Source organism: Panthera pardus, unplaced genomic scaffold (assembly GCF_024362965.1).
Source record: "Panthera pardus isolate Hobbes unplaced genomic scaffold, ASM2436296v1 HiC_scaffold_24, whole genome shotgun sequence".
Taxonomy (NCBI): domain Eukaryota; kingdom Metazoa; phylum Chordata; class Mammalia; order Carnivora; family Felidae; genus Panthera; species Panthera pardus.
Window position 1 is genome coordinate 109,004,326 of NW_026526810.1, and position 21,359 is coordinate 109,025,684.

General features: G+C 43.6%; 1 protein-coding gene across 13 annotated transcripts in view; it reads left to right on the top strand.

Annotated features, from left to right (window-relative positions):
- SIPA1L1 (signal induced proliferation associated 1 like 1) overlaps window positions 1–21,359 on the top strand; it is a 362,796-nt gene that overhangs the window by 317,108 nt on the left and 24,329 nt on the right. For 11 of the 13 annotated variants that reach the window (XM_053889553.1, XM_053889555.1, XM_053889552.1 and 8 more), the window contains 5 exons: window positions 3,004–3,128; window positions 5,401–5,463; window positions 5,901–6,019; window positions 9,800–10,242; window positions 20,901–21,134. In XM_053889553.1, the coding sequence (XP_053745528.1) occupies window positions 3,004–3,128; window positions 5,401–5,463; window positions 5,901–6,019; window positions 9,800–10,242; window positions 20,901–21,134 (984 nt within the window). The remainder of the gene's footprint in view (window positions 1–3,003; window positions 3,129–5,400; window positions 5,464–5,900; window positions 6,020–9,799; window positions 10,243–20,900; window positions 21,135–21,359) is intronic. The other 2 variants (XM_019451366.2, XM_019451367.2) reach the window with 1 other exon arrangement.

Below are 21,359 nucleotides of genomic sequence, written 5' to 3' on the forward strand. Positions count from 1 at the left end.
TGACACTAACCCGACTGTAGTTGGTGGTGAGGAATTTTCCCTTGTTTGTGAGGTTACCCATGATATTTGCCATACTGTATAACATCTTTTTTACCTGGGGTGATCTTTGACAAGAAGGTAATGATACGGTTCTTTAGTCTGGATCCCCGGCAGTTTTTGCATATATCAGTGACCCAAGAGACTGTCCATTGTCTGATTCACATGCACTGCCCGTGGGCCAGGTTGGATTCTAAAGTTACTCTTATCAAGAGAAAGATGATCACGTCTACTCTACAACTTAGCCCAGTAAAAATAGGGGTGTACGAGTTGACCGTGAGGCAGGAGTGTATGTAGCCTGCTGCAAACCCATTAATACTAAACTTCAAGAAGCTCAGAAGCGTGGAGTAACACCAGTACATCAGATCAGTACACAGTGGTTGTCCAAAAGTGTGATCTGCTCACTTGTCCTCTTCCCTCCGCTTCAGTGGGCCCAGTGTCTGCCTGTGTGCAGGGCGTGCCTGCCCACTCCCTGGTGTGGGGGTACTGAGACCACCCAGATCAGCTGAGAGGTAACAGGGTGACTAGTATGCCCACTGCACTTACATGTGGGGGAGAAAGCACCTGCACCAGTTTGGTATGGAAACGAGAGATAGGTAGGAAACAACACTGTTGAAAAGACATAGGGTCTATTCTACCACCCTTGGAGATGTATCTTCGGGCCACACGCTCTGAGCAGTGTTGATGAGGCAGATCGTGGCAGAGGGAGGGATGACCTGGGTAAATGGAAGAGCTTGGAGATCATGGTGGGAAGCATAACTGAGGGTGTACAGCCTGAAGGCGAGAAGCACAGACAGAGGCAGGCAGGCCACTACAGCTTTCTTCCAGCACTCTTATATGAGGGAGGAAGCTTGTCCATGAAGGCAACTGAGACCAGTAAAAGTTGTAGAGAAGAAGTTTCCAGCCCATGATGAGGACAGGCTGTGAGCCTGCCCTGGAGAGCCATGGACCAGCTTGTGAGTTAGAGATTCGTGGTCACTGAATGTGCCTCAAGTATCAGCCAGATGATACATGCTTTTCAAGGCAGGATTTAAGGACGGCCTTACTTTGTCATTCATTTAAAACCAGACAGCCAGATTAAAAAAAAAAAAAAAATAGGGGCGCCTGGGTGGTTCCAACGTCAGTTAAGCTTCCAACTTAGGCTCAGGTCATGATCTTTTGGTTCGTGAGTTTGAGCCCCACGTCGGGCTCAGAGCCTGGAGACTGCTTCTGATTCTGTGTCCCCCTCTCTCTCTGCCCCTCCTCTGCTCGTGCTCTCTCTCTCTCTCAAAAATAAACATTAAATAAATACATACATACATACATACAACCAGATGGCCGGAAAAGCATTTGACTTTAAATCCAGAGGTTTTAAGAGTTGTCTTTAGTTTCCACTGCTACCAAAAAGGAAGAACAAGATTAGAATTCATATTTAACTTTTATCTCTGTGCTTTTGTGCACATGTCTTCATTTATTGAAAATTTAGAATAAAATCATAGGGCCAGTTGGAAGATATGAGCTTAATAAGGACCCTACTTAAGGAGGAGATGGCAAAGATCATAATTAGTGACTCGTCCCCACCACCCTTTGCTGTTATTGTTAATGAAAATAAGCATTATTGCATCAAGTAATAAATACATACAAGATGCAAACAGTTTTAGCCATTTTCTTCCAGCTTACAGGAAAGGCAGAACTGAAATCCACACACAGTCTTTGCAGGAACCACTCCTCCCCCCCCCTTTTTTATTAAATGAGCACCTTTTGCTGAAATTTTCATAAATCAAGTTTCTTGTTTATCATAATGGAGGTAACTTTGTTTAGCAAGGCTTATGACTGAGTTTGTAAACAATGGTCATTGTGCAGAAGTAGCTAGGAGGAGGTTATAGCGGGTTAATGTTACAGCCTTCTCTGCTTCGCAAATGCTTTTATATAGGTCCTTCTCCCCAGATCCATATAATGGAACTGCCATTTAACAAATAAATCCAGACTTTGGGTGGGGGGCTGAAACTCAGGTCCAGGCCTCCCTCCTCCTTGTCTCTTTCTCTTAACAGTGTATAACTTGCTAGTTCTCTCCATGTGTTTATCAGTCTGTGGCAAATAAGAAACGTATTGTAAGCATCCGTCATTCCAGGCTGTTAATCTTCTATCATATTGATTACTCATAAGCTCATTAGTAACCACACGCAAATTTATAAATGTCCACGTAAGTCCTTGAATTTTACATTCTCAGCCTTTTTTCCTGGGCTCAGTCGGTATTTACTTTGCTGATGTTGCTAATCAAGGCATATGCTTTAATTAAGCACATATTATTATTCTGCACAGGGCAAAATAAAACTGGCTCATGAAATAGTTAACTGTTCTTTCCAGAAATAGACATTTGCCTTTATGTATGCCACTTTACCTACTTCCAAATTGCCCTTCCCAAAAGGCAATTTAAAATATATACAATTCAGAAGTGGTCACTGTGTAACGTAAATGATAGTAGTCTTTGTCTTTCAGACCTTAGAGCAAATGCTCAGAAAATACTTGTTCCAGGAATGAATGACTTAGTGACTTAGCAGCTCACTGAGTTCAGAGAAACCCCTGACATATTCCACTTAGAAGATGTCCACGGAACATTAGGACTGGGAAGCCTTTCCCTTGCCTGTGAATGACAGTCCAAGCTTGGCTACATGTGGGCTAGAAAATTTGGGTTTCCTATTGTATATTTCTTAGGTTAGCTCGATGCTAACGTCTCCTGCCCTTGTTTACAGTGTATATACCGAGCATACGTACCTTTCTTAAACAGAGTGATGTATGTTGACCGTAACACACACAGCTCCGGCCCCTGAGTACACGTGCATAAGCCTGAGTGTACAAATGCCAACACGTAAGCAAAACTGGTAGTGCCTGTCATTAGAATTCAGTTCATTACACCCAGGACTGTCTTCCCCTGATGGCTGAGGTCCCTGATGTCGTCTTTGCCTTTGTTCGGGGGAATTGCCACAGGTTTGGAGTAAGCCGCAGATCCCCAGCCTCCATCGACAGGCAGAACACCCAGTCAGATATTGGTGGCAGCGGGAAATCTACACCCAGCTGGCAAAGAAGTGAGGATAGCATTGCTGACCAGATGGGTAAGTGACTAACTCCTCCCAGAAGCAAGTTGCTATTACACCGAGGCGACTTTGGCCACCTCTTGATGACGTCCTTAAAGCATTCCGTTGTAGAAGACAGCCTTGGTTAACAGATGTGATTGAGAACTAAGTGTCAGTTCGATTATGTATAAGTGAGGGCAGCAAATAAGACGTGAGAGGAAAGTCCAGGAATTCTAAGTGGCCCCCGGTTTAAAAATAGAGAGGACATAGGAATTACTTTCAGCACCGAGATTAAAATGCCAGACTGCCAAACCGCATGTGTCCTAAGCATCTCCCTCGACCCTTGCTTGTTTGTTTGTTTTCGCCTAGTATAAGTGCCCTTAGAGACTCATTGGTATTCTTGATGTCAAGTTAAAAAAAAACAAAACAACAAAAAAAAAAAAACAACTCTATAAAGTGGGAAAGAGATGGAATTGTTGTTCAGTCACATATGTAGCTTGGTTAGGATCTCTCTCCTCCCTCCTGTGGTATCCACCCCCCCACCCCGCCCGGTCTCTGCTATTAAGCTGTCAGCTGAGGACATGTCTTAGCAGCATAAAACAGCTGGATGGGAAAGATGTGCATTAGTGAGGCTTCATTTGGATTTCTGGCACAGCCCTTTCTCTCCCTACATGCAGTTGTTCTACGGGGACACTGGAACACTAGTTGCTACAATAAAATTTTCCCATGAAATAAGACTGAGTTTCAAAACAGTAGCCAGGGAGTTAGCCTCAGTACAGCTGGTACATCAGGGACTTGAATCTAGACCGTTGGGTGGGTTTTTTTCCCCCCTTTATCTTATCTCTAGTAGCATTACCATCAGCGTGGGGTAAAAAGAAGTGAATTTCAGGGCTGAAAAGGGTAAACTTTTAAGGCAAAGACCCATCTTTTTATCTTCTTTGCAAACGCACTGTTTGTTCTGTTTTAATGACTATCCCCCGTAAATACACTGACCGTCATCGTCATCGTAGAAAGGAATGAAGACATATTTAGCTAAGACAGGAATTGAGGAAGAGAAATGTAATTCTCAGGTTCTGAGATCTGCTTTGTTCCAGTAACTTCAGTGAGATGTGCCTTGTTACTGAAGCCATCTGTCATTACCCACTCTCACGGCACCCACCCCCACCACACAAAACCTGAGCATTTTCCGATCTGCTGCTCCGCTCTTGACAGAATGTTTTTAATCCCATATGTTTTGATACTGTTGAGATGGTAACGACACATGTGGAAAGGATCCCTGCTTCAACATGACTTTAGCAGCTTTTTTTGGCTCCTAGTGCAGGCTTTGAACAAAGCTGCCAGCAAGCCCTTTGTGCAACGTTCAGTGCCACACTTCCCACTCATGTGAAGTCATATGGGGAATGAAAAGGTATCTTGGGACTGGAAAGGGTAATTATGAGGCTCGTCCTAGACCTGGATTCATTCGCTCACATAAACCTCCCTCCAGTCTTTTCTTCCTTGCATCTACTTTCGTTTTGGTGGCATCCCACTCTTAATAGATAAGGCTCTGAAATTAATATCAATGAATCTAATGAATCTTTTCAACACATTGTTCCATCCTGTTAGTAAGATATGACTTTGGTAAGATACCCCAGAACCTGCCAGAGAAACCTTTACACCAACTGGTGGCCTTTCACCGTCCAATATCGAAGGCTTCAAATAAAATGTTAGAATAAATTTTTTCTGATTTTTTACGTTCCACGATTCCAGAGGAATAACCTAGCTTTCTCGAATTGGCACGTCAGATGGAATCTGGGGCTTGGTTGGTATAACCCATGCCAGGGAGAAATCAAGAAAAACAATTGTTCCATTCTCATTACTCAGCGTACTGTATTGAGTGTATAAAGGGCCGGCCTTATAAGAACAAAACGCCGTAACGACTTTCAGGTCACTGATTGAAAAGGCTGAGGAGATTCTCATTTGCTAGCAGACCTACCTGTCTTTGTACATCAGTGTGTTACAAACTGGTACCCCAGTGGAGAGGAGGAGTTGAGCTTAATTGGCACACCCATCTCAGTAGATTTCATTTCTCTGCCTCTGCTTTTGGAAATGGTTGAGAGTCAGAGTCATAGAGTATGTTGCCCAGTCCTTTACGTTTAGCAATGGTGCTGCAGAAGTCCAGAATTGTTGCTGTTAGCTACCGGTGTGTTAAAGCAGCTAAATCGCTTAGCCTTTACCTTTGGAACCCCATCTTGAACGCCAGCTTGGAGTCCAAAAGGAAGCAATTGTCTTAAGTAAACTAGTTGCTGTGTGTCTTTTCTGTTGTGCTTAGCTTACAGTTATAGAGGACCTCAGGATTTCAATTCTTTTGTCCTCGAGCAGCATGAATATACAGGTAAAATATTTCCAAAGTGTCATGGTAAGTAACACGTGATTGCATCCATGCCTGTCTAGGTAATGTAGACCAAGCTAGGTTAGCCACACTTTGCAATGAATGAATTTCATAAATTGAATCCATATATTCTCGACTTTCCCCCAGAACCAAAAGTTGATTCCTAACTTTGCCGCGTTGTTCATGGCCTTTGGTTTGGTGGTACTTGGCTATGCTAATGTGTATGACGTGACACACTGTCACCAGCTGCAAGCTTTACCCATCAGCCACTTAGTTTCTGACATGCTGTCTATCGTGTAAACTCTCAACAAGCTTATCGCTGAAATTCAGAGTTTGCTGGTCAGTGACCTGAGAAATGCAATGGCAAGCCGTCTTCATTTGTCAACATGTGCTTGTACCTATTTAGTGCCCGCACCGTAATGTCCTGTGCTGTATTCCAGAGCCAACGTGCCATCTCCCAGCAGTATCAAAGGTACTGCCAGCTTTCCGAGAGAGCCCCAGTGGGAGATTAATGCGGCAGGATCCGGTGGTCCATTTGTCTCCAAACAAACAAGGGCATGTAAGTTAACCGTCAAACGATAAAAATGATGAGCTTCCTAGCGATGTGCCTTTTGTGCAGTGTGAAAATGGCTGTTTTCACAGTGTGCTTTGGTGTTTCTTCCACATGGTCAGAGAAGAAGTCACGTGACCCTGGTGGGCGATGGGTGTTTGCAGTCATGGCCCTGGAATTTCTGTTGCCAGGGGCCCTAAGGCTGCTTTGAGATTAACTCAAATTCCTCTTTGGAATGCACCTGCCACCCCCACAGACCTGGATGGAAGGCCATGTGATGCAGCACAAGCAGTCCTGCAATGTTGGGAACAGAAATGTGCTAAAAGTAGATTTTATGGAGGTACATGGGTGGTTCAGTTGGTTAAGCGCCCGACTTCAGCTCAGGTCATGATCTCGAGGTTTTTGAGTTCGAGCCCCACGTCGGGCTCTCTGCTGTCAGTGCAGAGCCCGCTTCAGATCCTTTGTTCCCCCCTTTCTCTGCCCCTCCCCACTTGCGTGCACACGCGTGGTTTCTTTCTCTCTCAAAAATGAATAAACATTTTAGAAAATTAAAAAGAAATGAAAGTGGATTTTATTTGCTTACACAGTTGCATGCATGAGATATGTTTGGAACATCAGTCAAAGGGATAAATAGCTTCCTGACAGCTGCCCGTCCTGCTTCTCTTGTCCTGCACACTTACACACATTTTTGTTTTACCATAGTTCTACTTAATTCCTTATTACTTATGGGTGGAATTAAGAATAAGAGGTTTTGCTCATGTAAGTTTTGCCCTAGTAAAATGAATATGGAACTAAAGAAACAGCACACGCCTGTGCGTGGGCAAGCGCCCTGCACTGGGCTGTGGGTGAGAGATTTACTGAAGAAATGCGATGTTGTCATCACAACATGTTGTAAGTGATAAATTATCCAGTCTGTCAATTTCCTTTCCTTCATTAACACCTTTATATTGATGACATGGTAAAATAATATTTTGGATAGATTAGGTTAGATTAAATATACTCTTAAAATTAATTTCACCTATTTCTTTTTACTTTTTAATTGGCTACTACAAAACTTAACATAACAAATGTGGTTCGTGTCACATTCCTATAGAAATCCGTTCTGTATTTTACACTCTTAGCACATCTCGATTTGGGCTAACCCCATTAAAAGTGCTCACACAGCACAGATCCAGAGCTAAAGAAGTTCTGCCTTACAAACATTAAAAATAAATGAGGGCCAGGGCACCTGAGTGGCTCAGTTGGTTGAGTGTCCAACTCTTGATTTTAGGTCAGGTCATGATCTCACAGTTCGTGGGTTCGAGCCCCATGTCGGGCTCTGTGCTGATTGCATGGAGCCTGCTTCGGATTCTCTCTCTTCCCCTCTCCCTGCTCCTCCCCCACGCTCTCTCGCATTCTCTCTCTCTCTCTGTCTCTCAAAAATAAATAAATAAACATTAAATAAATGAAGACCTCATAACATAAAAGGTGTTGTTGCAAAAAACCAGAGTGGCACCAGTTAAGTAATGGATTGGTGGGTTCTTGTTTAAGAAAGAATCTTTCCCTCTAAAGTGAAATTTCTGCGTCCTCCTCCTGCTCTTTCCGTAGCCAGTGAAGAGCATGTCCCTTTCTCAGCCATCATGCACATGCACCTGCATGTGTACACACACACACACACACTCTTGAGCTAGTGTCTACTCTCCTCTTTTCACTTGATCTCCACCAGGTATCTGGACTTCCTGTCTCCCATCTAATTTAAAATATTATTTTATTCAGATATATTTTGAAATCTTATTTCTTTGGTAAATTATAGAACATTCTAAGCAGCTAAGCCACTGTGTAAAGTATAGAGTTTAGGGGCCCTTGGGTGGCTCAGTCGGTTAAATGTCTGACTCTTGATTTCGACTCAGGTCATGATCTCATGGTTTATGAGATCGAGTCCTGCATGGGGCTCTGCGCTCACAACACAGAGCCTGCTTGGGATTCTCTCTCTCTCTCTCTCTCTCTCTCTCTCTCTCTCTCTCTCTCTCTCTCTCTCTCCCTCTCCCTCCCTCTCCTTCTACCTCTCCCTCTCTCTCTCTCTCTCAACATAAATAAACATTAAAGAAAAACTAATCTATACAATTTAGTGGTTTTTTACTATATTCATAAAGCTGTGCAACCACCACCACAGTCTAACTGCAGAACGCTTTCATCCACCCCAAAAAGAAATCCTGTGTCCTCAGGCAGTTACCCAGGCTCTTCCCATGCCCTCCATGCTGTCGACAGCCACTCATCCACTTTCTGTCTCTGATGATGTGCCTGTTCTGGACATCTCATGAATGGAAACATACGCTATTTGGCCTTTTGTGTCTGGTTTGTTTCATTCAGCATAACGTTTTTGAGGTTCACCTATGTTCTGGTATGTGTTCGTACTTCATTTCTTTCTATGATAATAATTTCCCATTGTATGCATATACATTTTTTATCCACCAGGTGATGGACATGTGGATTGCTTCTATATTTTGGCTATTATGAATAATGCTCTGTAAATATTCATTTAGAAGGTTTTTTGTGATGTGTTTTCATCTCTCGAGTAGATACTAAGAATGGAGCTGTGATTGTTTTCCCACAGCAGCTGCCCCATTTTACATTCCCACCAACCGTGCCAACCCTCACTGCTGTCTGCCTTTTTGGTTAGAACATCCTAGTGTGTGAAGTGTTATTTCATTGTGGTGTTGATTTGCATTTCTCCAGGAACTAACGATGTTGAGCATCTTTTTTTTTTTTTTAATTTTTTTAATGTTTGTTTATTTTTGAGAGAGACAGAGTGCGAGCGGGGGAGGGACAGAGAGAGAAGGAGACACAGAATCTGAAGCAGACTCCGGGCTCTGAGCTTTCAGTACAGAGCCTGACGCGGGACTAGAACTCACAACCGTGAGGTCATGATCTGAGCCGAGGTCGGACGCTTAACGAACTCAGCCACCCAGGCACCATGTTATTGAGTATCTTTTTATGTGTTTGTTGGCCATTTGATATCTTCTTTGGAGAAATGTCTATTCAAATCCTTTGCCCGTCTTTTAATTGGGTTTCTTGAAGCACAAAAGTTTTTAGTTTTCGTGAGATCCAATTAATTTTTTAAAAATCTTTCGTGCTTTTGGTGTCATTCATATCCAAGAAACCATCGCATAAACAGGTCATGAAGATGTATACTTACATTTTCTTCTAAGAGTCTTATAGTTTTAGCTCATACACTTAAGCCTTTGATCTTTTGAGTTTATTTTTCTGTGCAATAAGGACCCAACTTCATACTTTGTTTTTTGCATGCAGATATCCAGTTGTCCAAGCACCATCATTTCCTTTCCCTACCACCTACCCCGCTCGCCCCTTGAATTGACGTAGCATAAGTTGTATCTCCAAGCACTCCTTAGAAAGCTGGCTCCTACACAGATGCCAGTGGGGGGAAGGAAAAGGAGATCTCTTTACAAATAAGCCTCATATTTTGCCTTACATTTGCTCTGATTGGTAGGACTTTGGGAATCCAGCATACCTTCTGATTAAAGTGATCTCAATATTATTGATAGTATTTAGCCTAAGCGAATTGAAAAATGGGTTCTAAATCTAAACGTGGCCTGTTTCCAGCACTCTTTGCCATGAACACTCTGAATAGGTTCTTCCAGGCCCCTCCTGTATTTGGCTTGTTATCACTGGAATTTTTGTGCCGTGAGAACCCCATAACCAGAAACTTGCCACAGGGCCATTCTCCCGTTGTTTCTTCCCAGTGTTCAAGAAGCAGAGCCTATGCCTAAGGCAGTCTTACTTCCCTTGCAGTCTGACAGCCACTACTCAAGCCACTCCAGCAGCAATACCCTCTCCAGCAACGCGTCGAGTGCCCACAGCGACGAGAAGTGGTACGATGGGGACCGCACGGAGTCTGAGCTCAATAGCTACAACTACCTGCAAGGCACCTCCGCTGACAGTGGCATCGACACCACCTCCTATGGTCCCAGCCACGGCAGCACGGCGTCCCTGGGGGCTGCCACGTCGTCCCCTCGCTCAGGGCCCAGCAAAGAGAAAGTGGCGCCCCTGTGGCATAGTTCCAGCGAAGTGATCTCCATGGCAGATCGGACTTTAGAGACAGACGGCCTCGGCATGGACCGGAAAACAGAGTCCTCCCTGAGCCTGGACATCCACGGCAAGAGCCCAGCGGGCTCAAACCCTCTGACAAGGGAGAACAGCACTTTCAGTATAAATGACGCTGCTTCCCACACAAGGTAACTGCCCTCCCCTACCGCCTCTGGCCTTCCCAGCCCACTCCCGAATCGAGTTTCCAGCCTCATCTCACTTTGCTTCACTCAGTAGAGTATAAAGGAGGGGTTTTCCGTGCAGTGACCGCTATTTTTACATATGCCTTTTATTTGCCACCAAAATATTTTATTCCTACAACCCTAATGCATTATTTTTAACTGAGAAAAGTATACGGATTTACTCTTTGTAAAGTTGTGTTTGATCTTATAAAAATTATCCTGTGTACCAGAATTAGAGAAGAATTTTATAATTCAGGCTTTCAGGTAGTGATAGAGAACGTCTATCAGTCAAACAGTCTTTTGAACACTGGAAGAAAATCTTGAGCGTATTTTTAGAAGAAAGGGGTCTTTTCTAAGAGGAACATGGTGTTATTTATGATGCTCAGCCCATCCTTCACACTGCCTGTCAGAGAACATCACTTAGCCAGTGTTTGCAGGGGAATCCTTTTCCAGGAATTGCCTCCTGCCAGTGATATGTTGAGGGTTGGGGGAGGGGAGTCCAGCAGAAAAGTGTAGCTAAAATTAGACATCCCATGTATTCGGAGCAGGAAAGCACACATTCTCCTGTATCCTTAGAGATCTCTCTGATAGGCAAAATAAATACCATTTTTCATTTCCTCTTTTGGATTTGAGCCCAAAATCCAAAATATGACAAGATTCTCCCTTTGAAGGAGGAAATATTCCAATACTGTCTTTTTGGGCCTGTTGATCTCTGTGGTGGTTTCTCCTTTTACCTCTCATCCTTGGCTGTCATTGATCAGTTTGCACGACAGCACCTGACCTTGCTGCCTTCTGGGCCTCCTTTTATTATTATGCCCTGAAGAAAAACAGCGAAGAAGCTAGATTTAGTTTTACTGTTCAAATGAGAATCTAGGCACATAATCTGCCAGTAAAAACCAGATAATCTTAATGACAGAAGATGTCCTGGATTTAATTTGGATTTGTTTAACTCGACCAGTTAAATTTCAGTTCTCTCATTGTGTCTATATTGTTAGTGATAAGATTCCTGACCTTTGCATCTGAAAATGTCCATTTGGCCCTATGGTGTGAAGCATTGCACAGGTTTTTATTCTGTTTACCACATTGCAGGCCTGGAAACTACTTGACCCCAAACAGAAAGGGAGTTGGGAAGCAGTCTTGATGTTCTTAGTACCAGGCACTCAGGCATCTTTCCACGATTCAAAAAATAGAGTGTTTGATTCAGATGTGTTAAGGAAGTATTTGGGGAAGTAGAACAGAAAGCTGGACGTCAAATACCATAATAATGTAATGTGGACCTAGAATCACATGACCAATAATTACAACAGTCACTCACTGTTTTGGGCATGCCCCACCGTCTCATCGGCTGCTCCTGTGCACAGACTCCGATTGTTTTTCAGTTCCAGATAGTTTCTGTGTCATTTCTAGGTTTAGCTTGACTTCTGCCTTTTTGGTGTTCTGTTCTTTATTTCGAAGAGAGGCTATCTTTTCTTTTTAACAGTGTTTTAAAGTTTATTTATTTATTTTGAGAGAGAAAGAGATTGGGGGAGAGGGACAGAGGGAGAGAGAGACAGAATCCCAAGCAGGCTGCTCGCTGTCAGCACCCACCCAGCCTGACATGAGACTCAAAACCATGAACTGTGAGACCATGACCTGACCTGAAACCAAAAGTCAGACACTTAACTGACTGAGCCACCCAGGTACCCCAAAAGGAGGATATCTTTTTAAGAATGATAATTCCATTTGGGGATATGGCTCTCTGGTCTAATTTGTTGGCAGAAGAAAGATTATAGAGGTCTTGCCTAGAATAGCATCACCATGTAGTAAGGTTGAAAAGCACTGGGCAAGACGTCAGCTGTGCCCTCTGACAAATCCCAAGGGATCTACAGAGAGAGAGAGAGAGAGAGAGAGAGAGAGAGAGAGAGACACACACATTCTCTCTCTGTCTTTCTCTCTGTCTCTGTCTCTCTCTCCCCTCCCCCTTCCCCCCTTCCCCCAAAAAAGTAGGCACCTGGGCTTGCATTATCTGATTGTGCTGACTGGGGCTGCCCGAAGGCCTCAAAGCATTATCTGTTTTCTGCTTCAAACTGACCATGCAGAAATCATTTAAATCATCATTTGGAAATAACTTTTCTGTTGAAAGTCAAACTTACTAGAAAAGAGAAGAGAAGAATGTGGCCTTTCAGGGAGGGCACAGGGCTTCCCACCCGCTGATGGGTTGAGTCACATTCATTTCTAGACTCTGGTAAGCGGGATGCTTTGTGACTTGTCTGTTGGTCTTGGCAGAGCAGGCTGGATAATCAGAGCTTTAGCAGACTTCCTTCTCTGGAGGAAAGGGGGACTTAGCCACCAAATGCACAAAGCTAAAGAAACTAAAATGACTGCAAATTAGAGTGTTTGTGTCCTCAGAAGACAGGAATTGCAATTAATGTGGAGATCTCTTGACAGTGCATAAAAGAGCTTGTACCTGGGACTTGGTGACAAAATCTAAATTACAGTGATTAAGTTCCTCTGCGTATTTCTGGCTGGGCTGTGTTCCTACCCCCTCCGTCCTCCAGTCTCCCTGTTGATGATTGTGCAGGGTTTTTGTGGCACCCCATGAGAACTGCATTAATGTAAGTTGGTAATTACACCGGGTTGTTATATTTGCATGTCATTAAGAGAAATCATATACACTGATAACTTTCTACATTCGAAAAGTCTATAAATTGCTCTGAAGTGCTGCTTCCCAGAGTATATCTATGTATTTTCTATGAAGTTTGGAAATTTAGAGAGAGGGTCCTCCCCGCCGCCCCCGCAATGGCTATTTGACTTTTAGCTCTTAAACCACTCAAAAAATGGTTTGTGGTAAGCACAGGAGAGGTGAAGATAGTTTCAGTTTTAAAACACTTTTACCAGCTGAGTTCGTTTTTTTCTTAGAGTTCTGGCCTGGGCAGTAGGCAGTGCTGGTTTCTCTGATGACCAAAGACCTCTTTCGTTAGTGCTGTGTAACCGATGGTAATGCTGATGTGAGAACTAGATTTAAGAGCACACATTATAGGGGCGCCTGGGTGGCTCAGTCAGTTAAGTGTCCAACTCTTGATCTCAGCTCCAGTCATGATACCATGGCTCACGAGGTGTGGAGCCCCCCTTGGGGCTCTGCACTGACAGCGCAGAGCCTGCTTGGGACTCTCTCTCTACACTCTGTCTGCCCCTCCCCAGCTCGTGTGTGCTGTGCTCACTTTCTCTGTCTCTGTCTCTCTCTCAATAAATAAACTTAAGAAAAAGAAAGAGCACACGTCATAAAGCTGAAAACCTCGTAGTTGCAAATCCACATTTCTTTCCTGACGTCCTGTCCTGACCTGATCGAGTATCCAGGCTCTATGGCCACCCTCATTCGCCAGCCGTTCTGCCGCCTCCTCTTGATTCCTTGGGCCCCCTCAGAGCTCTGCAGCCGATCAGTACACTCATGTGATGACTTCCTTTTTCCTGCCATCCAGTCCTGGAGGATTTCTCACCCAATATGTTCTTCCCAAACACCTTCGCATATTGTGTGCCACCAGGAGCGTAACAGGAAGGTGCTCGGTACATCTTGGTGATCAAATATGAATAACTTGTTCCTTAAAGATCTCACTTTTTGCCTGAACACTCAAGGCTCCCACTAATAATCCGATTCAAAAATAACATAAATCCTCAATTCCCGACGAATACCGTATGTCAAAGCTCATTGTATAGAAGTGTCACTATTTGCACAGAGCTGTGTGCTCCTATGTACAGGTATGTGTATAAGTCCCAGTACAGCAGGAACTTGTAGCGAAGTCACTTCTCTGAAAGATTTTCATCTGCAAAACATAACCAAGGAGGACTTTTTAATAGCTTGTATGCAAATAATTGATGTCTGAGTGTAAGTTGGTCAGTGTGTGACGTTCACTAGAAGGGTCATCAGTACAGTCAAGTTTGATGAATGTATTTTTTCTGGTTGACTTAACAAGTTGACTGTTCATACCAGAAATGCCGTACGTTTCCCGAGAGTAGAGGTAAAGAAGGGCTTCTTACGTTCACTTTACATCACCCGTCAACGCGTGCCTCAGGCTAGCGTAGCACGCTGGACTGTCGATGATCGTGTACCGATGCATGTGTTAGAGCCACTGTGTCTCACTTTGGCCCTCTGCCCTCTCTGGCGTCCTGTGTACGCGGAAAACACGCCTTCTTTGTTCAGAAATTATTCTGCCATCTTTATCTGTAACAGTTCTCTCTTAAATATCTTCTGCCTGGAATTTTTTGTAACTGCCAACAATTCAGTGCCTCTCATCTACACTTTTTTCTTAAGGTGAGGATGTTCTTTTTCTAAGATTCACGAGCTAGTTCTTCAGAATGTGAAAGTGCAGCCTCTCAAATGACAAACCCAGAACTTCTCTTCAGCATGTGGTTGGCTCTGCTTGCCTGAGGTTTGTGGAGCATTTTCATCGATAATTTTCCGCTCTGTGGTCCGACACAGAGTGGACATTCAGGATTACATCGCATTTTGCTTTTATAGCAGAACTCCAGGTGATCTGTGCTAAGCTACCGTGCCCCATTTCTTTAGGTTTACCGAGTGGGGGATTATTTTATCCAAGAGTGCAGTGGTGTTCAGCTAATCTCAAAGACTGAGAAACAGAGCCACTGTGGCTGAAATGTCAGGTGTACATTGGGAAAATGAGACTTCTGTCAAGTGCAGATGTCAGATTGCTTGGGGCGGCACTCACTGACACAAAGTTTATCATTACTTTGTTCTACGATGCAACTAATTCCTTCATCCCATTGATAGGGAAAGCCCAGATTCTCCAAATGCCATTAAATCGTAAGACCAAAAAGAATTCTGAAAGAGCAGAGTCCATTCCTTGTCCTATTCAAACCATCCTACCAGGATGAGAACTTGTCCAACCGCTTCCAAAGGGGGACAGGAGTAAGGTAAACCCGAGAAGAGAGGGCCCATGACCTTTCTGAGCAAGTTCAGTGTTTATCACATCCTGTCCCTGTTCAAAACTTTGTCCTGTGTCTGTGTATCTGAAATTCCTCTTGCTGTAACTTAAATACACAATTAAGAGAGAATGAATAGTTTCTCTGAGCTGAGTCTTTTCTAAACATTAAGAAGTTGTTTTGTAATTAAAGCCACCTCAGAGATTTTCAGGGGAAGTGTGTGGGTGCGTTTCCCTCCAGGTGGTTTGAGGCCCACAGGGTTGGTCACTTCAAGGAGCCCCACCAACAGCAGGGCCTGGGGACGGGGCTGCAGAGGAAGGAGGAGACCACCTATTTGAGAGCAAGAGGAGGTGAGACGCTAACACAGTAGTTCTTAAACTCTAGGGACATGGGAATCCTTTGGGGGGAGTTTGTTAAAATACAGATTTCTAGAGCTCCCGAAGATCTGACAGAAGCCAAGGAATCTTCATTTATATCAACACCTGCAGATGGCCATAGTCCACAGCTGGAGAAACCCTGCTCCAATGGCTTCACCTTCTTGATCTTGACAGTATGAAGTTGGATTTCGATGAAGTCATAACAATAGGAATAATTCAGCTGATTCAAGCAGTGGTTCTCCAGCAGTGTGCACACTTAGGGGAGAGTCTGCAAAAATACATTCACCTAGGCACCTCCTCAGCTCTATCAAATTAGAATCTCTGGGAATAGGGCCCAAGAATGTGTGTTTGGAAAGCCCCCAGGTGATCTTCATGTGCCTACTTGAAGTTAGAGGCCAAGTGTACCAAAGTGCTCACCTTGCTTCATGCTGTGAGTTGTATACTTTAAAGAAGGAAGAACTACCAATGAATTATTTTTTTTGCTTTTACCTTTGTTCCCAAATCTAATCAATTGTTAATAGGGCTGTCTTGATTATAACCATCCATGAATAAAAGTGTGCTGCTATTTCACACCTGGGATCTAGTGCCAGCCATCATGTTCACAGATAAAACCAATGTCTAGGTCCGTGGTCTTAAGCAGTTATCTTTTTAAGAATACACTTGTAAACAGAAGCATACTCTGTAGATTTAATTATTTCTTGCAATAAAAATAAAGCAACATCCAATTTTAAATACAATATGAGTAAAATACAGCCTTCATACGTAATTCTTACATTAAAACAAACGGCTAGTTTATTTGACAGTTTCTTTCATCAAATATTGAATGTCTACAATGGCCAGGGACCATTAGGCATGGAGAATATAGCAGTGAAACAAAAATTTCAGCCCTTATGGGACGTAGATTTAAGTGGGGGAGACAGACTGTGTCAGTAAGGTAAAGAAGTTAAGACAGATGGTGCGCTCCATACGTGCTAAATACCATATGGAGGTATTTTACTGGGTGTCTAGTGTATTCCGGCATTGTTAGACACACAAAGAAAAATCCCTGCCTTCACAGAGTTTATAATCTAGTTAAAAAAACTTACTGAATGCCTCCCAGGGAAACGGAACTAATGAAATTCACACAGGAAGCAAAGAGCTCCAAAGAACTGGTATATGCTGTATATATTGCTCTCTTTGATGTTTCCAAGCCTTTTCCATAACTTCCTTTTCATGCAGTCTGGACCTTATGGTGGAAACGGACATAGCTATTTTGTAAAACATGGAGGAATGATTTGTAAATTAATGGACTATACAATTTACTCTTCATTCTCATGGCTAATTATTTCTGTTCTGACCACACATTTGGTCTCTTTGAAAGCCCCAGGGTTTTGCATTCCCATACTATCACATCAAGATATTTGCTGCTGAGAAAGGGAAAATATGGGAGATCCAAATGCACCGATGGTACCGTAGTTCTCAAGTTAGGAGTTAAAGGGCCACAGCATCAGCTGGGAATGAGTCGCAAGTACATATTCCCATGTGCTCCCTCTCCACCCCCAACTCAGAATCTCTGGGGTGGGGCCCTGCAGTATGCATTTTAACATGCCTAGAATGCGAGCACCAGATCTAGTACTTAAAAAACACTTGCACTCGCTGGTAGATGCTGATCAAGGCAAAGCAAGCACATGATTATTCACGATGAGAGGTGTGCACATTAGACTTTGACTTATTTTTCACCCTGTGGGCATCTGCTTCAGATCATAACCACAGATGAGGCTTGAGACACCCTCACATCTGTGTTACAAGTGCATAGGAGGTGGATATATTCAGGTGGGGAAAGTCTGCAAACCAGAGATAAGCTGTTGTCCCTAAGTGAGCAACACATAACCACGAGCCTGTCATCTTGTGGCAAATGACTCCAAACGCTGCACTTGTACTATTTCAGAAACTCCTGTTGACACTGCCTCTGCTCCCGGGTGTTGCTGTTAACGTGAGTCTCTTGTGCTACCGTGTCTGAGCTCATTTGCCTCTGTCTTTATGTCCTTCCCACTTCACCTACCCACTTGTAGTCTGTTTTCCATAACAGAGACCTGCTGTTACTTTGTTCTCATTGATTTAGATATGGCACTCATAGAGGAATTTTGTATTCAAGGTAAAAACTGGGTGAGATTGCATCGTTTTGAAATTTATGTTGCCCTTTGAGGTCTTGTAAGGGTTTTTTGTTTGTTTGTTCATTTGTTTCCTTTCTTTCTTTCCCTTCCTCTCTAGCTACAAAAATCTCAGGGAAAAAGAAAACTTGTTAGAGTAATCAGAATATGGCTGGCCATTTCTTACCTCCTCCTTAGTTACAAAAATAAAAGAGACGGTTAAGTTTGATCTGAAGTGTTAACAAGGCCCAGTTAGTGTGGGAAACCTGCTGGGTCAGCTCTGTCCCCACTCCCACCCCCTCTTTGCCCTGCTGGTGGCCAAGCTTCATGGAATGTAGGGCTTGTACTCTCAGGTCATTGACTTACATAGTTTTGTGGGTGTGTTCTCGTGGAAGTAGAACATTTATCCCAAAGGAGGCACAGGTCATATGTGTTCATCCGCTTGCATTTTCACAGAGTGAACATGCCCATGGGATCACCACCCAAATCAAGAACTAGAACTTAGCCAACATCCAAACTCCCCCCTCCCCCCACTCTTCTCACTTGCTTTCCCTGGTCATTCCCATCTCTTCCCAAAGGTAAACACAGTCTTGAATCCTAAAATCACACACGCATTTTGCCTATTCTGGGGTTTATATAAATGGAATCCTACCATATGTTTTATTCTGTGTCTTTAAGTCAACATTATGTTGGTGAGATTCACCCATGTGCTGCAGGTAGCATTGCTGTGTTATATTTACGTCGTGAGAACCTACCACAACTCATGTAGCCATCCCACTATTGCACATTTGGAGTGTTTCCAATTTATGGATGTTACAGGTTCGTGTACGTGTCCTTTGGTACACATACGTGTACATTTCTTGTGAGTATATACCTAGGAGTGGGGTTGCTGTGTTATATGATACACGTGCAACTCTCGCAGAGACCGAACCAGTTTGTCACACAACCAGATTGTGGCAAGTAACACTCACATCGTGTGCTCGTTGCAGTCACTTCACATCCTTTCTAGCACTTGATGTCAGAAGTCTTTTAATTTTAGCCATTCTGGTGGGGGTGTACTGGTTCCCCCTTTGACTTCCATTTGCATTTTCCTCTTAACTGATAATGTTGAGCACCAACATGTATTGGTCTTTTAGATATCCTCTTTTGTGAAATTCCTTTTTCAGATCTTTGCCCATTTTGTCTGTATGGTGGTCTCTCCTATTGATTTTTAGGAGTTCTGTATTCTGGATAGGAGCCCATTGTTGGACCTGTATTTTATACATCTTCTTTTTCTGTGTCTTTTGATGAATAGACGTTCTTACTTTCAATGGAGTTTAGTCTTTTCCTTTATGATCCTTTAAAGAGACTTCTGCCTCTATCATAAAGATGTTCTTCGTGGTATAGTCCAGAATCTTTGGATCTGTGTTTCAATACACAAGCCAGCTGGAATTGATGTTTAGGTAAGGTTGCAGGTGGGGGTTCAAGATCACTTTCACCTGCGTGTAGTATCTCCTGTCTCAGCACCGCTAAGATTTGGGGCTTTTGGTTTTGTTCATTTGCTTAGTTTTTAAGTAAGAAACGTTTTTATTTTAGAATAGTTTTTGACTTGCAGAAAAGTTACAAAGCCGTACAGAGAGTTCCCACGTCCCCTCACCAGTTTCCCCCATTGTTGTCCTTTGATGTTCCTGTTCCTGTGGTACATTTGTTGTAGCTAAGGAGTCAGTATTGATGCATCATTATGAAAAGTCCATACTTCATTCAGTTCAGGACCATTGGGTTTTGACCAACAAAGTGCTATTGGCAAATGCTTTGAGACCCCATCCTGGTCACTAAACCTTCAGTGACAACTTTCATTGTAGTAAGAGCCAGTGCACAAGGGCTCCCTTTGCTCCACATCCTTTTCAACACCTGTTATTTCTTGTCTTTTTGGTAATAGTCATTCTGACAGGTGTGAGGTGATATTTCATTGTGGTTTAGATTTGCATTTCCTAGATAATTAGTGAGGTCGAGCGGCTTTTCACATACTTGTTAGCCATCCGTATATCTTCTTTGGAAAAATGTTTATTCAGATTCTATGCCCATTTTTTAAAAAATGTTTATTTTTGAGAGAGAGAGAGAGAGAGAGAGACAGAGCACAAGCAGGGGAGGAGCAGAGAGAGGGAGAGACACAGAATCTGAAGCAGCCTCCAGGCTCTGAGCTGTCAGCACAGAGCCCAACGCGGGGCTCGAACTCAAGGAGTGTGAGGTCATGACCTGAGCCGAAGCCAGACGCTCAACCGACTGAGCCACCCAGGCACCCCTCTGTGCCCATTTTTAATCACATTTTTTTTTCTATTGAGTTACAGGAGTTCTTTATGTATTCTGGATATTGTGTCCTTACCAGAAATATGACTTGCATTCATTTTATTGATGGTTTCCTTTGCTGTGTATAGCTTTTTAATTCGAATACTTCCACTTGTTTATTTTTGCTTTTATTGCCTTTGCTTTTGGTGTCAAATCCATAAACATCATTGCCAAGGTCGATGTCAAGGAGCTTATCCCGTGTGGTTTCCTCTAGGAGTTTTATGGTTTCAGATCTTAATATTCAAGTCTTTAGTCCACTTTGAGTTGATTTTTGCATATGGTGTAGGATAGTGATGCGTTTCCATTCCATTGAACAGCTTTCTAGAGAATCAGTCTTAATGCCAGATGCCATGGGGAAGGAGACCTCAGTGTGCCCCTTTGGCCGTGGATGTGGATGTGTGGAGAACTGTATGCCTGATCCAGTGTCGTGTCCCTTCCTCAGCCTGGACCTGGGGAGCATCACCAGGAGCCCTGGTTCTGAGGAAGGCAAGGCAGACAGCCACCGAGACTGCTACACCTGTTATTGCCAGTTCGCCTGTTACTTGCCTCTTCCAGGCTTCACCGTAGCAAAGCTCAGTTGTTAGCATGTTTCAGAGCATCCCTGACAGTCTTAACTATTTTCGCTTTTTAACCTCAAAGTGCAGACTCAGCCCCGGTGACCGTGTTTCATTTTCACAGCAGACATTTAAATTATAGCGAGAAAACAAGACTGTTTTGGCTAGCCAGCCCATCCCCATTACTGTTTTATGAAATACTCATTGTTCTTTAACCTGGCCATCACTCCTGTCCTGGACGACACTTCGACGGCTGCTGTGCTGACCCCGGGATGCACGCATGCACACCAGGGTCGTTTTGTCTCTGTCCTGCTTCTCCTCAGCACCATGGGCTCCCGACACTCTCCCAGCCCCGTTGTCTTCACCAGTGCCAGAAGCTCCCCTAAAGAAGAGCTCCATCCTGCCACCTCACAGCTCCTACCTTCCTCCTCCTCCTCCTCCTCCTCGTCTGGTCCTAGGACTTTCTACCCTCGCCAGGGGGCGACCAGCAAGTACCTGATTGGTTGGAAGAAACCCGAAGGAACCATAAACTCCGTGGGATTCATGGACACAAGAAAGTAAGAACTCTTTTGCTTCTCTTCCTGAGTGGTTCGCTTTCAACATGACCAAGAACAGAAAAGGTTGGGGCAATTTCCTGCAAGAGAGGAAGCCAGCTGGGGTCTGGGAAGGCATTGGTGTTTGGTAGGGAGATTTTTTTCTTTTCTCCTGAGTAAAACCTGTCTTCAGTTATTTCTCTGCTTCATTCCTTAAATAAAATGTGTGGCAAAACACTGATTTGAGAA